General features: G+C 44.4%; 2 protein-coding genes across 3 annotated transcripts; both read left to right on the top strand.

The window, feature by feature from the left end:
- The first annotated feature begins 3,534 nt into the window (after window positions 1–3,534).
- Window positions 3,535–10,346, top strand: LOC311359568 (vesicle-associated membrane protein-associated protein B-like). Its single transcript, XM_084479617.1, has 6 exons — window positions 3,535–3,765; window positions 4,784–4,936; window positions 5,336–5,439; window positions 5,934–6,014; window positions 7,207–7,395; window positions 8,468–10,346. The coding sequence occupies exons 1-6, from the start codon at window positions 3,708–3,710 to the stop codon at window positions 8,639–8,641; spliced, it is 759 nt and encodes a 252-aa protein (XP_084335743.1). The 5' UTR covers window positions 3,535–3,707; the 3' UTR covers window positions 8,642–10,346.
- Window positions 10,347–10,601: 255 nt separating this feature from the next.
- LOC311359571 (charged multivesicular body protein 4b) lies at window positions 10,602–16,332 on the top strand. 2 transcript variants are annotated; one of them, XM_084479620.1, is made up of 5 exons: window positions 10,602–10,875; window positions 11,793–11,970; window positions 13,115–13,229; window positions 13,960–14,086; window positions 14,906–16,332. In XM_084479620.1, exons 1-5 carry the CDS (start codon window positions 10,692–10,694, stop codon window positions 14,977–14,979), a joined length of 678 nt encoding a protein of 225 aa, XP_084335746.1. In that variant the 5' UTR covers window positions 10,602–10,691; the 3' UTR covers window positions 14,980–16,332. The 2 variants fall into 2 exon arrangements, with proteins under 2 accessions (XP_084335746.1, XP_084335747.1); XM_084479621.1 differs by having other exon boundaries at window positions 14,909–15,011.
- Window positions 16,333–16,631: the final 299 nt, after the last annotated feature.

The raw sequence follows: 16,631 nt of genomic DNA, 5'->3' as shown, positions 1-16,631 counted from the left end.
CACACACACTCACACAGGTTACACTAATAAACCCGCAGTATGGCCATGGCACACAGAAATAATCACACACACGTACTTAATCCCTGACTGCACCTCCTGGGCCCCTGCCTCATCGGGCCCCTCTGCGTCGGAGTCCCTGAACCACGACTCTGTGCTGGGCTTCAAACCACCGCCAACGCCAACGCCAACGCCAACGCCAACCAGGGGCCCCCACTGGTTCAGCTGGGAGGGTGCGATGTGCTGACTGGGTCGCCTTATGCTGTCCTGCTGGCTGGCTGGCTGGCTGTTCCCAGCAGAGCGCTTTTGAGATCGGAGAGAGAGAGGAGAACCGGAACCCGCAGCCAAACGCCGACGTGGGCGCCAGTGTTTCCACGCCGACCGACCGACTGACTTTAGGACCGTGGGGAGGCTGAGAGCTCCAAGAGGCCCAAGGGTCCGGATCCGGATAAAAGGACCCACAGCAATGTATTATTATTATTATTATTATTATTATTATTATTTTGTTTTTTTTTTGGTTTGGGGACATTTGGGGACGGGGGTGGGTGTTATCTTTTTGGAGTTTGAACCCCTTTGACAGGGAGGAGGATGATGACCACAGATACATCCGACCACTGGGCCCCGCAGATTGTGCAGCTGCCTGACTTTGCCTTGGTCGGAGAGCGCAGCATGGAGAGAGGAATTAAAACCCAAGATGTATCGTGTCGTGTTGAACTGAAAAATAAAACTCTTCTGGAAGAAAAAAAAAAAAAGAAATAAATAAATAAAGAATAAATAAAAACGAAAAAACCCGCCAACTTTTACAGAACCGGTCTAACGGGAGTGCAGAGAGCCTCCCGCCACACCACAGCAACCGTATGAGTTCCAGAGCTCGCGTCCTCAGCCACCCCGTCTCACGGTCCAGTCCGCTTGGTTTCATGTTTATTTTTGTTTTTCCTTTCTGTGTGGACTCTTCAGCCATTATAGCCTGTGAGCTATCAGTCTTTTCTTCAGCCTTTGTGTCTTTCAATCAATTCCCCCCCCCCCCACTAACTCCCTTTCTCACCTGCTATTTTTGTTTCCTTCCTCGTTACCTTCCTCCCTTGCTCGGCCTCTCTCTCCTTCCATAACATTTTAGTTCCCTTCCGCTTCTCATCCGCTTTCCTCTCCTTTCGCTTGCTTTCCTTTCTCCTCTCTCCTCCATCCTCTCTCCTCCCCCTCCTCTCTCCTCCTTCCTCTCTCCTCCCACTCACCTCTACCTCCACTGAGCGGCTGATGAGTCTTTGTTTCTTGTTTGTGTGGGGGAAAAAAAAAAAAAAAAAGAATCCTTCAAACGGAAAAAGAAAATAAAAAACTGAAGAGGAAGACACAAAACAATGACACTAATCTCTTGTCGAGTGGACCCCCCCCCCCCCTCCCTCCCCCCCACCGCTCCCCCCTCGCGGCTCTCGTGTGTCCGGCTTTAATTTACTGCTGAACTATTATTCTTGTACAGACTGTAAAATGTATTATTTTGTACAACTTTATTGATAAAAACATGAACTTTTAGAAGATCCCTGTGCCTTGATCACGGCTGTACGTGTATAATGAGCTAAAGTGGGAGTCCTACTGCGCTGTATAGCTTGGCCAATCCCCTCCCTCCTAACTGTCCCCCCCCTTTATCGGTCTCTCTCTCTCTCTCTCTCACCCCCCCACCCCCCACCCCCCACCCAAAAGGAACGGAGGACAACCATCCAATTTGTGATTTCTCTCCCTCCTTCTCCACCTCCTGTCCTTATTATTTAAATGTCTATTTTTGGATCCATATACCCAGAAAAGATGAGATATATGAAATGTATATGGGTTTAAAAAAAAAAAGTATTTTATTAGAATCTGAATGAACCTTGACTAACTGTACACTCAGTAGTGTGTGTACTACTTATGTAATAACTTAAGTTAATAACTTAATAACTTAAGTTAAGTCCTTTCAAACAAAACGGTGTTCAGGTTTCTGTTGCTTCATCTGGAACATCTGCAAAAGACATTTTAAAGGGTTTAAGAGGAGTTAAGTGTCATTTACCGTCTTTTTTTATTTTATTTTTTACTTTAATGGTGATGTGACAGACCCACATGCAAATCGATGCTTGTTTCTACGCAAACTATTTTTCTTTTGCTACGGAAAGATAAAATAACACAAAAATATATATATTGATTTTGATTTATTATTTTCTGATGGGGGAGGGGGGGGGGGTGTGCTCCGACCCGGCCCTGTGCGACAGGCGGCCTGTACAGTATTAACATCCTTCACTTCTGTGCCCTAGTCTTCATCTTACTGTGCAGACCAGATATGGGTCTCTCTACTTTCTGAACAGGAGCTCCGACAAATAAAAGTTTTTTTGGTGCAGACAGCAACAGATCCGTCATTACACACACACACACACACACACACACACACACACACTTTCATTCCTTTATTCAATACAGGTGACTTCCATCGATTGGTTTGTTTAGAGTGGTGGATCATTTCAAGGCAGAACAGATGACACACTTCATAACACACTTACAGTGCTACACAATATGGACTACATTCGTTCTACATGCCACCAACATGCCACCACCTACTTGAGGACTTTGTCATGTTGAATGACAAAGCTTTATTTCCATGGGAGGTTTGGTTATTAATAATAATAATTAATAGTTATTTTAATAGATCTTTTATTATATAAAAGATCTTGCATTTTAGGTGACAAAATACATCTGTAGTTTGCTTGCACACACCAATTCCTTTGAATCATATAGTTGGGATGTTTGGGAAGATAAAAGTGTAAACTTCTTATATGTCCGATATTAGACATTAGATATTACCAAACATATAAAGAATCACGACCAGGCAAAATAAGTTTAAAATATTTGAATGCCTGCTACGTAAAACTTTTGCTTATCACTGCAGAGGAGATAAACTCTGAATCCAACTATTTCATTACTTAATTAGAGCCTGAGCCTGAATAAAGGAGAGATAAAGGTCTGTAAATTAAAAAAAATATCTACATATTTATTTTAATTTTACTTATTAGGGCCTGCCACTGGCTGATCATCCTGGTTACTCGATTGTGCTCTTCGTGACTTATTAAAACAGTTGTCGTTGTTATGTCAAGCAGATCTTGCAGCGCAGTCAAATTAACTATTAACACAATGTATTTAATTATAATCCATTTTTTATATCTATTTAATTCAGTAGGTGATTAACCATGTCGATTACAACGGTCAACAACGGTCCTCCTTCAAAAAAACATCATGCATCCAAAATGTTGTTGAAACTGGTACTATTATCCATCATCTGTTGCTTTTCCATCGGTATCTTATCGTTCACAGACACCAGACTCTCCTGACTTCTCCTGTCACCGGCTGTCACCCCGCCGGGCCCCGCCCCTCACCCGACGTCACCCCGCCTGGCCCCGCCCCTCGCGAGACGTCACCCAACAGCCCTCCACCCCGCCCCTCACGTGACGTCAGCTGGCGTTTCCTTCCCCTTGCGCTCGTCTCTCTACGCTGCTGCTGCTGCTGCTCGCTAGCCTAGCCTAGCCTAGCATTGCGTTATCAGGCAGTTGTCGTTTTGCGGTGCAGCGTTCAGTAGCACTCTTCCCCCCCTCCTCCCCCCCACTGGCACACGGCACCGACCCGCACCGACAGCTGTGGCCCGTCGTCCTCTTCGTCAGCGGGACAGAAGAGACCCCCCCACCCAGCGCTGGGACATGGCGAGACAGGAACAAGTGCTAGTGCTAGAGCCACCACACGAACTGAGGTTCAGAGGTAAGCAAGGGCCCCTCTCCGACAAGCCAGGGGCCAGCTAGCAGGCTGGGGCTACCGACCATCGGTGTGAACGCCTCCGTGTGTACCTGCGTGTGTCGCCCGCCACCCCGGCTCTATCCTGCACCGGCGGGCGTCTGAAAATGTGCGAATGTGTGGATTTTAATCGGTGTGACTTTACTTGTTGTGATTCTTGATCGTTGCGCCGATGACAGGTGAACCAGGATTGTGTGACGATGCTAGCCCAGTGGATAGCATTTTGAGCTAACGATGCTAGCGTGCAGGACTGGCTCGTCGGCTGTCATTGCGAATGTGAAACGGGCCTCGGTGTCGGGCTGTTTCCGCCCGTATCCGTGCACCCCTCCCTGCTCTGTGTGTTGCAAAGCGTAGACTTTTGCCCACCGTGTCCCCATATTTACGTTTGGAGCATTCTAGAAATGTCCCCGATCAGGGAGCCCTGGGAGGCAAGGCAGGGAGGTTTCACAATATCATGAGGCTGGAGGCTGGGGGGGGATGTTGGTGATTATTCCAACGACGGCCCAGCCTGCATAATTTGCTACCTTTTGCAATATCCAAGAATGTAAGGTTATGCAAACCCTCAGGGTGGATTAGCAGCTCATAGTGGCCTAGTTGACGTGGTCTTAAAACTGCTGATGGAATTTTTGAGTATTGTTTAGTTGGGATTGGATTAATAATAATATCCCTGAATATGTGCACCCTTAGTTGCTTATGTAAATGTTTTTGCGTGGTACAACTTGATTTCGGAGTTCATTACCATATCCGGGATAGCCTGGGGAATTGAGTGGATTAATCACAATTGGGTAACGCTGATGAATGTTAAACCTGCTTACTACATTCTCCATACTGGTCATATGCAGAAATGTAAGTCACATAATAGGTGAGCTGATAACCTATAAATTGGAAATGCAATCTTGTTTGGATGATCTGAAACAAAAAGTGATCCTACAACGGTATGCCTAATCGTCTAATGAATCGTTCTCTGTGTGGGTGTGTTGTCCAGGCCCCTTCACAGATGTTGTCACTGCTACTCTGAAGTTGGGCAACCCTACAGACAGAAATGTGTGTTTCAAAGTCAAGACGACCGCGCCACGCCGGTATTGTGTGCGTCCCAACAGCGGTGTCATCGATGCTGGAGACTCTGTCAACGTGTCCGGTTTGTAAAAAAAAAAATACTTTTTGTGTGTTTTGTGTTTGCCAATCGTCAAGCTGACGAGTGTTAGTTTAGTTAGTTAGTTTCGTTAGTTTATCACCAGTCGGCCTTCACCAAGTGGTACAGGTTCAGGGCCGGCTTGTCTGGGACAAATAGTAAAAAACAAAAAAAACAATGGCACACTTGTTCAACCTAGATATTTCAGACGTAGAAACCGTAAAAAATAACATAATCTAATGTGTGGATGATGTAATCAAGGAGACGTTAAAAAAAACATGTGTGCCTTTTCCAAGCATGTTAAGGTTTCGTTGGTCTATAAATAACCGGATTCTCTCTTCAGGGTGCATACTGATGGCCGTAGTCTAACCTCCTCCTTGTGCTTGATTCTGTTGCTCTTCACAGTGATGCTACAGCCCTTTGACTATGACCCCAATGAGAAAAGCAAGCACAAATTCATGGTGCAGTCCATGCTGGCCCCATACGATATGACGGACATGGAGGGAGTGGTGAGTGGCCCTGCACATATTCAATTATACTTGTCATGTGAGAAGCATCTGTTTTCAATCTTCTAGATACTTTGCATAGGTCTGTGCGTTCGTTCGTTCATTCATTCATTCATTCTGTACCTTAGGTGGGTGTTGGCATGTCCCAAGCTAAATGACCATGCTTGTGGATGGTGTCATGACTCATGTGTATGTAGTGGATCCTAGTTTCACTGGTGGCACCTTTTACACTCGTATGTTGGTATATATGAATGGAAGACGGACATAGAAGAAGCTTCCAGGTTTCCAGAATTACTATTTTTTAAATGTTCCATGCAACGTTACCTATTTCTTCACCTAGATTCAGTGTGCACTGCAACCTGTGTGTGATGTTCTATTGCCGTAATTATTATACTCAGAAGTAAATACCTGAATGTTGAGTGGACCCCCATTGTGACTACCCATTGTTGACGATATAACATTGGTTTTGTGGTCCTTTTTTTTTTTTACGTGTGCAGTGGAAAGAGGCGAAACCCGAAGAGCTGATGGACTCCAAGTTGAGGTGTGCGTTTGACATGCCTCTGGAGAACGATAAAACTGTAAGTTCAAGGACTCTCTGCGGAGAGAGTCTCATAATTATTTTTTTACAAACCACCAGGAAGCCTTGGTCGGCGTGCTTTCCATTGGGATAGTCATGACGTACATTTCAAACACATTTCATCACAGAAGGAATGACCGTGACAGGTTTAAAATGATGAAACGGGGCTTTACAAGAGCTCTCCACTTTACATGGGCACTCGTTTTTGCATGGGTGCTGTCTTTTAAAAAATGTATATGGAAGAAGTACTAGTTAGCTTTGATGTATTTTAGGATGCCTTTTTAACAGTGATTGGCCAGTGATTACTGATGCAAAAATAGCCACTAGATAGCTATTTCTGGCATTTTTTTATACCATGTGTATTTATTAATTTTCTCAGTTCTCTATAATAAGGTGAGCTGAACTGAAACTGCTAACAGCTCATTACAATTAAGTGTCCTTTTGGTTATGTTTGTTGTTTACTAGCATTTTGTGGCCTTATGATAATTAAAGTAAACGACCAAGTAATGACTTGGTTGACATGCTTTAATGGTCCAGGGATAATCGTTTGTACGAGAACACAGGAAAAAAAAAAAGCCCCCACCAGCCAAATAGCCCATAGAAAACGAAAGCAATTTCTCAGTTGCGGGTCAGATTTCTCTTTCGAAACCACAAGCATTCACTTCCTTTAGCACCGCATCCCAGAATCCTCCATTACACTTGTTTTTTTGGTTGCTTTGATCATTTTCTCATCCTTTCTTTTTACGCTCTCATCCCTCCCTCACCCCTTGTTTCATCTCCACCTCTCTGCACCCCCCGCCCCCAATCCCAACCATGTCCAATCCACTCCTCCTAACCTCCACCCCACCTCATCTCCTCCACCCACCCACCCCTCCACCCCCCTATCTCCTCCTCCTCCACCCCCCTATCTCCTCCTCCTCCACCCCGCATCCCCTCCACCTCCACCCCTCATCTCATCCACCCACCCATCCCTCCATCCCTCATCTCCTCCACCTCTCATCTACTCCTCCTCCACCTCTCATCTACTCCTCCTCCACCCCCCATCTCCTCCTCCTCCACACCCCATCTCCTCCTCTCATCTCCTCCTCCTCCACCCCCCATCTCCTCCACCTCTCATCTCCTCCTCCTCCACCCCCCCATCTCCTCCTCCTCCACTCCCCACCTCCTCCACCCCCCCATCTCCTCCTCCGCAGCATGAGAGTGAAAGCCACCAACTGTCGGTGTCCTCTCCCGCCCCCGTTAAGACGGAGCACGGGGCCGCGCTGCCCAAGTCGGCCACCAGCGCGGCGCTGGACGACGGCGAGGTGAAGAAGATCATGGAGGAGTGCAAGAGGCTGCAGATGGAGGTCCAGCGGCTACGGGAAGAGAACAAACAGATCCGGGTGAGGCCCCGGGTCCGAGGAACGGCTGGTTTTGATCTAGATGTCACGGTGACGTTTGGAACGACACGGAGATGTTTGACCTGCAGACAACGTTTTTTTACTTTTTGTAATTTAATTTCAGAACCGTTTTCTTTTATCGGATGTCCCGCTTTGTAACACGCGTCGGGCTTAGAGGCCCGTGCCAGCTGTTGTTTGTTCCCTGGCCTTTAGAATCGTGTTGAAACTGTTGGGGAGAGCTCTGGGGAGTGCAGGCGGCAAGGTGCTCCCTCTGAAGGTGTCTCTGCATATCTGACCATGCACAACCTGAGGAAATATGTCTGAAACGGTGTAAGGACATCAAGGCATATTTCCGCCCACTCACCAAGTATCCGGGGGTTGTAGTTTACATCACTCTCTGCTCAAACATGCTCAGTTCGTCCTTTGCAGTGGTTGTGAGAAAATCAAGAAGAAAACATAAATAAGTGTGTGCTACCTATTAAGTGATTCAGTATGATTAATCAATCTTTTTTTTTATTGTGTATATACAGTATATATATTTTTATAGGTTTAATGTAACATTGATAGCATTATACTGAATTGACCAATTTACTGCTGCTATACTTCATGTCATGAATTCACCAGCCAAGAGCGATACGTAGTATCATCAACATCTTTACGCATGGCCTGGAACAAGCTGTTCAAGATACACATTTGAAGCAGAGCAGCATTTTTCTGTTGTTTTGAAACTGATGGGTGAGCGAGCGACATTCTTCCCGAGTGCAGTCATTTCCGGCTACAGGAGGTGAGTGATTGACACTCGCCTCCTTTTAGCACTGGTTACATGGACCAGAGGACCGGCGGCACCATGGGGGGGGGGGCGTGTCTGAAGGATTGAGTCGTGTTCTTTGTGCAGCTCTTGCCGTCGTCGGTCACTACTACTAGTAACAACCTGGTGTATCAAAAAAAAAAAAAAAAAAACACCAGGCTGCCACACCTTAGCGTGAGCTGAAGTGAGACACTCCTCGCTCACCTGAACGAGTTGCACCGCCGGGCGACCTTTGACCTGAATGTTTGATCTCTCGGTGTCACACAGGAGGACGACGGATTGCGGAAGAGAAAGGTGACGTCGGTGCCGGCGCCCCACTCCTCCTCCTCCTCCTCCATGGCCACGTCCGGCATGATGGAGGAAGGCCTCAGCACCCGCCTGCTGGCCTTCTGCGTCCTCTTCTTCGTCATCGGAGTCATCATCGGCAAGCTGGCTCTGTAGGAGGCCGTGGACGGACGCTAAGCCGCTTGGGTGACGACGACGACGCCGGTGGAGATGTCTCTCTGTGTCCTCCTTCCTTTTGTTCCTACTCTTGTCTTGTTCTTTCTGGTGTGTTCTTTGCAGTATTTGATGCAATATCACGAGAGGATTTGAGTAGGAAGGGAAAGATATTTAATGTATGACAAGAAAACAAAAGGCGTGTTTTATCATAAGCAAACACTTTATTTAGGCACAGGTATTTACTTTTTTTTTTGATCACCATCTTTTGATTGTCTCTCTCTCTCTCTCTCCGTCCATTCTACCTATCGATCCTTTCTTCTATAACTTGCACAGAAAACCTTTTTATGTAGTGATGGGAGTGGGCTGTGTCCCGTCCCCCGACCCCCGTCTTAATATATCAAATGAGTTTACTGGTTCCTCACTTAACCCTACCCAGAATGCATCAGAGGACGACAGCCTCGCCATTTAATGTTATCTTCCGTTTGATTCTGACAACACATGAACTTCAAGTAAAAGTAAAATCTTTCAATGCAAGACTTTATTTACCCCAAATAAACTACGTATTGTTGCCTAAACAGCATCTTGATTAAAAATGTGAGCGAGTAGAAGACATGTTTGTTTGTTTGTTTGTTTTGGTTTATTCTACTCTAGCTATAGATGCAAGTGCTGTGTGGAGGAGTTTCGAGTTTTATGATCACTGTTTGTGTTTTGTGTAGGTAGGAAGAGCACAAAGGCTAATAGTGTTAATGTGGCTACAATGACCATGGCTCTTTTTAAGAGAATGGTCAGCCAGTCAGATTCCCCCTACTCCACACCAAAAGGCGTCTAGCAAAGGCGTCACCAATCCGAATTGCACCCAAACAAATTCAAAAAAGGTATAAAAAGTAAATCAGCTCCAGCTGTTTCTATTTAATTTAACTTTTTGTTCTTCCAGGCTCTTGAAGACATGGGCATACTCTTCTTGTGTTGCACAGGGACCTAGTGCTTCATGAAGATATATCATGTATACGTTTGCGTTTTTGTGGCATCGGTATAGCCCACTTAAAAGTGTGTGTCTGCGTGTGTGTGATCTTAGACTGTTGATAGCTGCTTCCTCAGGTCGAAAGCGAAAGAAAATGCAGTCTGAAAATAAGGAGCCTGCTCGTCTTAAAAGTTGTTATGCAAAGCCTATTTGGACATTCACAGTACACCACTTTACACTGTACAACAGTAGCTTTGGCGTCTCATTCAATTCTGCCCATTGATGGTTATAGTATATATATATGTATAGATATTTATATCTATACATATATATGTATTGTTTCTGAAATCCATATAGCTGCAATGCTCTGTTGTGATCTATTTGTTCCACTCTGCAATCTGCATGGAATAAACTGCTTTTATTATTTTTTCGGGGTGTTAAAATAATTAAAAGGGACCACCTTCATTATGGTTGGTATGGTATGTGAAAATTATGGTTTGTTTTAATTTTTCAACAAAATACAGTTCAACTGACCCGGATATCAAATAGCATTTTAAAGTTATTTTGTTGTTTGTCTTTTTCCTTGCTAAAGGAAGCTTGCAGAGTTGCTAAGATTGAATACACACACTTTAAAAACTGTAACACAGCTTATACTTGCAGATTAAGTTATAACCGCCACACATGTAACCACGGAATAATTGGATACTGTTTTGTATATACATCAAATAAACCAAATGATGCAGAGATCTGTCAGTTATTAACAAAATGCCGTCTACGGAATTGAAACCTGATTTATAAGTCATGTAAAATGATGACATGTAAAATTTAAACATCAAGCCCCGCCTACCCGTGGCTAGAGAAGAAAACGTATTAATATCTGTTATTCTCTTTCTAGAAGAGATCAAAAGAACTGGTTAGCCACGCCCCACACAGCCCCAGAACTACGTCATCCGGCCTTACCCAGGAAGTAGAAAAAAAAATAATTCGGGCCAAGGCGAAGTGACAGTGTAGCATAGGTAGCTAGCAAGGGCTTCCCTCGTATCTGGCAATATTTTTTAACATATTTATTTGTGTTTCGTCATCAAGCAAATGTCGCTGTTTGGAAAGATATTCGGCGGCGGGGGAAAGGGAGGGAAGGGGCCCAGCGCGCAGGAGGCGATCCAGAAGCTGCGGGAAACAGAGGATATGCTAACGAAGAAGCAGGAATTTCTAGAGAAAAAGATTGACCAGGAACTTCTGACTGCGAAGAAAAACGGCACCAAAAATAAGCGAGGTGGGTGGTCAAAGTACACGGCGAACGCGTTGCATGTGTTTTATTATAAGGATCGTCCACATCGCTCGGCGATTGGTGCTGCTGGCTCCCAACTCTGTTGCCAGGCGGACTCCTGCCCACAGAAGTGTTCACCTCCTCTCACCTTCTCTCTCTCTCTCTCACACACACACACACACACACACACACACACACACACACACACACACACACACACACACACACACACACACACACACACACACACCTACCTCAACTGTGCGTCTTGACTGGCACTCTCCTCTCCTCCACTGTTCATTCTTGCTGACACATCTATTGAGAAAATGCAATCACATTTGATGTGCAGCTGAAAACGACGAGAATTTATGCGTATGTATTCTGGCTGCAGAATAGCATGACTGTGTTGTTAATGAAGAAGAACTCCAAAGATCACTCTAATATAAAGGGTTTTAATGAGGTAATGCCATTATCGTGTGTGTGTGTGTGTGTGTGGGTGTAATGCGCACTGATAGTTGCATGGTAACACTAGACACTCACATTGACCATTTCTGCACCATTCTCATTTGTATATTTTGGTAAGTGGTTGTGTCTGACTGGGAGTTTATTTAGCTATTCTGGGGTTGATGATAACCGAAGGCCGTTGTAGTGTGATGTCACCCACAGCCTTAGCTTTCACATCAAGGATAGTGCAAAGTTCACCCTGAAGGTGCACACAATTTGTAGATTAGCTTTATCTTAAGGTCTGTATGCTGCCTTGAATTCACTGATGCTGATCCTTCCATTACATCATATTTATTCCCTCCCCAATCAAGTCTTGATGGTTGTGTTTTTTCTGCTGTTTTCCGTCAACAAACGACCGTATACAACAATCAATCATTGTGTGCTAATCTCTCCGTCTCCCTACCGCTCTCTTATTGCAGCGGCCCTGCAGGCGCTGAAAAGAAAGAAGCGCTACGAGAAGCAGCTGGCCCAGATCGACGGCACCCTGTCCACCATCGAGTTCCAGAGGGAGGCCCTGGAGAACGCCAACACCAACACCGAGGTCCTCAAGAACATGGGCTTCGCCGCCAAGGCCATGAAGTCGGCCCACGAAAACATGTAAGGGAAAAAGGACGACGCCTTCCAATCCACGACCCTGACCGACCTGGCTGATTGACGCGCTGTCTGTTCATCTCTCTGAAACACCCCCCCCCCCTCGCTGAATCATGTCTGCGGATGCAGTTCCTGTAAACGCGTTGATATATGGATAGCTGGGGTAGGATAGTGCATTGGCTGGGTACTAGAACTAGGGTGTTACACTCCCAGAGGAAAGTGAAATGTCCGTCACCCGTAACGACTAGATTACCTGTTTCTGAGTTGACTGTCACTGTCAAGTGATTTTGGATGAACTCGTCTAACTAAAGGACATATAAAGAGAGACATAGAAATACAACATAGAACTTTCGCATTCAAAGTTGGTCACTGGTCAAGAGCCGTCGGACCATGTAGTCTGTCTAATGTGCACGTGATAGGTCTCTGGTGCTTTAAATGCCTCCTTTGAAACCTCTTTTACCTGGATGAAAGTTAAAATGGCTGTAATGTTCCTCTTAAGAATATATAGAGTTGGTCGGCTTCGCTGGTGTTTGCCAAAATATACATACAATCTATAGACTAAAACATTAATATTTTTTATAATTTAGACTACTTCTTATTTTGTATTTAACTTGAACTGTTTAAAAAAAACAGCCTCATTGTGTTCCATATTCACGTCTATTTCTGTAGCTGGAGTTTAAAGCTGCTGTCAATCATTACCCCTCTAACGCCTCAAGCTCTCCAAATTAATCAATGGAGAAAAAAAATAAGAAATCAGGAGGAATTGAGATTACATTAATATGTGAAACAAATTCTGCCAAGCTCCTCGCCCTACCCTTGATTTGACCTTGAAAGACATCAAGTTGAACACAGCAGCAGAACGCTTCTTTTTGTACAAAAATATCACTGCATCGGTTCATAGAATGATTCGTTTTTATGCCAATACACCATTATTAAAAAAAAGAAGTGTTTTTGATGGAATCCATTGAATAGAATACATGGCATAATTATCAACGGCACTGGTTTGGAACCAGTGGGTATCTTAGGACACTCACTGTCACACCACTGATGGGACAAAACCTCACATGTGGTTGGCACTGGCATTTTAAATTTTCCCTTTCGGCCGCCCTGTGAACGTTAACGGTTCTCCTCGTCTCACTGTCGGCTCCAGGGACATCGACAAGGTGGACGACCTCATGCAGGACATCACAGAGCAGCAGGAGGTGGCTCAGGAGATCTCCGACGCCATCTCCAAACCTGTGGGCTTCGGAGAGGAGTTCGATGAGGTGCGGAGCGGAGCGGTTTGGTTTTCGATTGGAGACGCCGCAGTCCCTGTGTTTGTATTGTGTGATATCTTGTTGCTGAGATGTGTAATTACACCAAAAGGTCTCTTGATGGCACTCATGACAGACATTTCCTCCCACAACAATAAACAGAAAATACGAGCCCTCCAGGGTTCACTCGCCTAAGCACAGAGAATCAGAATCAGCTTTATTGACCAAGTATGCACACATACAAGGAATTTGACTTTGGCAGGTGTTGACTCTCTTTAACAGGTAGACATATACAAAATAGACACTACGCAACATGAATAAATATACAGACATAAGGCTGCATAATCCCACAGTCTGTTAAAACAAAAAAAGCTTGGTTCTGTGGCCTCAAGGGAGGAGCCAAATGCTGGGTCACCTCTCTCTCTCTCCCAGGATGGGTTTAGTTTAAATGTCTCCCCTCTGGGTCACTTGGGCACTGTTTGTATGTTGTACGTCCTGGCACTTAGAAATAGTACTTAGCATCGTGTAGCATCTTATCCTAGCTATCTTTGTTGTATACGGGGAATGGGTTAACCTAGTGATTGTTAGTGCTTGGCACTTGGTTCTATGAACATCCTTACTACCGTACCGACAGCGATATATTATTGTTTTCTCTTTCTTCCGACAAATGTACTTATTGTACATTTGTGCATTTTCTTTTCTTCGGATAAAAGCGTTAAATCTCTCTCTCTCTCTCCCCCAGGACGAGCTGCTGGCTGAGCTGGACGAGCTGGAACAGGAGGAGCTGGACAAGAACCTCCTGGAGATCGGGGGCACGGAGAACGTCCCTCTGCCCAACGTCCCCTCCACCTCACTACCCTCCAGACCAGGTGAGAACCGCCCGGTTCTCAGACGGCCACAGACAGGCAAAATGACCGTATACTCGTATTCGTCGTTTGAATTAAAATTTCCAGTCTCTTCTGACACACATTGTATATGTACAGTAATACCATATGTGATATATATATGATATATATTAGGTACAGACGTAGTCTAGTACTCATCTTGCCTGATAGACTACGGTGGATCCACCATCTAAAAGAGATAAAACTATAAAAACTACTCCCAAGTACGCCAGATGGGAGTTACACTTAGGGAGAAAAATACTCCATTCCATCGCTGCGTTACATTTTTTTTTTAAACCGTGTAAGTTGTTGTTTGTGTCACGCTGTGTGGTTATGGAATATACCGCAATGCTCCCTGGGACTAGTAGTCATTTTACCCACAACTTGATTTGTGAAGACAGTCTTGTACTTTGGCCTCTTTTTTGATGAACCACGATTTTTCCCCACACTAGTTCACCACAGTTTGTATTGGGGTTTGATCGAGGTATGTGTCACGTACATTTGAGTTATAGAAATGCTACAAACCCAAGAGGGAAAAGTGTCACTGAGGGAAATTAATGAGGTTTTTTTACATCCGGCACCAAGACCTGCCAATATAGCCCCCCCCCACTTTGCAACTCCATTTTGGAGCCAACTTAGGGATCCACTAGGGGCCAGCTCCATTCCCCGTCCTGAAGGGGGGACTGCAAGACTGTTGGGGACACCGACCAATCATCAGCCAAGAACAGAAAGTATCATAATGATCAAAGTGAAGGGTGTGATGTCAGGGGATTAAGTTGGCCGTGGGTGTTCTCATGTTCACAGCAGCCAGGAAAGAGAAGGAGGAGGATGAGGATGACATGGAGGATCTACAGCGCTGGGCGATGGAGGCCATGTGAAAACACCCGACCCGACCAGCGTCCACCACATCCCACACACATCGGAGAACCAGAGAACCAGAGAACCAGGAGATCTGCGCCAGAGAGACCTAGAGAATAATGGACCTGTAATATATCGACGTGTGGGTGTTTTTGAAGGCTTGGACTGAAGTCAAGCGACAAGTTTGCCAGAATTGTTTTCTTTGTTTTTTGTTTCCTGTATTCTCCCTCTGGCATTCCAATTCCAGAGAAAAATTCCTCCTTTTTTCAGCGATTCTAAAGAGCATGGCAAAGGTTTGTCTCATCAAGGCTGTAAATACAACTATTCCCAACGGCACTCTGTGGCCCAATAGGCTGCTGATAGAACATACGCGTCATATGTTCGGCGGTTCAATATTTGGATTATTGTCCGACTCTAGTCTAGTGTTAATTACAAATGGAAAAGGGAATATGTGGGAGCTGAATCTTGGCACGCCTGCTACGAACATATGTACCCCCTTTTCCTTCATGAGGTCTTGTGTTTTTCATCGAAAATATATGAATGATTCCTAAACTCATTAGAATCATTCATATGTTATAATATACTTATATTAATTATATTATACTTATACTTAGTAATATACTTATTATTTGATTGAGCACTCCCCAAAAGCTGCGACTGAGACTCGGCATGCTTTGGTTATGAAGCTTGGAACAGTCTTTGTTATCCAGTTAACTGTTTTTCCCAAACGTTTTTTTTTTGCTTTGCTGACGGTTTTGTTTGTGTATGTTCAGGCGTTTAATGCCCTTTCCCGCCTACGCCTGTACCTTGTGACACTTCAATGGCTTTTGCTGTGCCCCAGAAGACCAGAAGCTTCCTTGTCAACTGGTTATTTGATGTTAATATCCAAAATGTGTTCCTTCTTGTTTTTCAGTTTGTTATAGTTGTTGGTTGTTGTTTTTTTTTGCTGACAACCGGAGGTGTTTTGAACGGTTGTACTGTGTGACGCGTTGCAACCAAGGGAAGGCATTGACATCATTGCACGACTAAACCAACAGAGATTTATCCTGATACTTTCATTGTACTTTCTGTCTGGGTTGCGTCAAGTTTTCTTTGGGACACAATGGGAAAGTTGTTTTTATTATTAATTTAGAATTGTACAATAGGCAAAAAAGGAAGCATTTCACAGTGTATTAACGTAACAGACAAAGAGATAATGGTTTATATATGCTATGATTAGTTTCCCTACATTTCCAGTGTTTTTGGATCTGAGTAATTTTAGTTTTGCTAAAATATGATGTACATTTTTTACATATACAGTATGTAACACTAGAATGGACACGCATGTTTACATTTCAACCGTTTATTTATCCACATTATTTGAAAAATCATTAAAATTTCCAATTGTATTTCTATCATGACTGCTCTTTTTTGTTATTCTGTATAAAGTAGTAGTACAAGATCCTAAGCATGAATCATTTCTATATTCATCACTAAAGTTATGGTCTTGTCTGTCTGAAGCAGCTATTTGCTATGTTTGACTCCTTGGATTAATCGTGGTAAATGTTATTTCAAAAGTATACTCGTCTACCTTTTTAACAGGTCCGAGTAGTGGTCTGAGTGAAAAATGACAACGATCGCATTTTTAGCAACAGGGCTTCTTGAACGCGTCCCGCATCCAGTGTCGCATGGT

The sequence above is a fragment of the Micromesistius poutassou genome, assembly GCF_964030765.1.
Source record: "Micromesistius poutassou genome assembly, chromosome: 15".
Lineage (NCBI taxonomy): Eukaryota > Metazoa > Chordata > Actinopteri > Gadiformes > Gadidae > Micromesistius > Micromesistius poutassou.
Note: the sequence above shows the minus strand (reverse complement) of the source record. Positions and strands in the feature narration are given on the sequence as shown.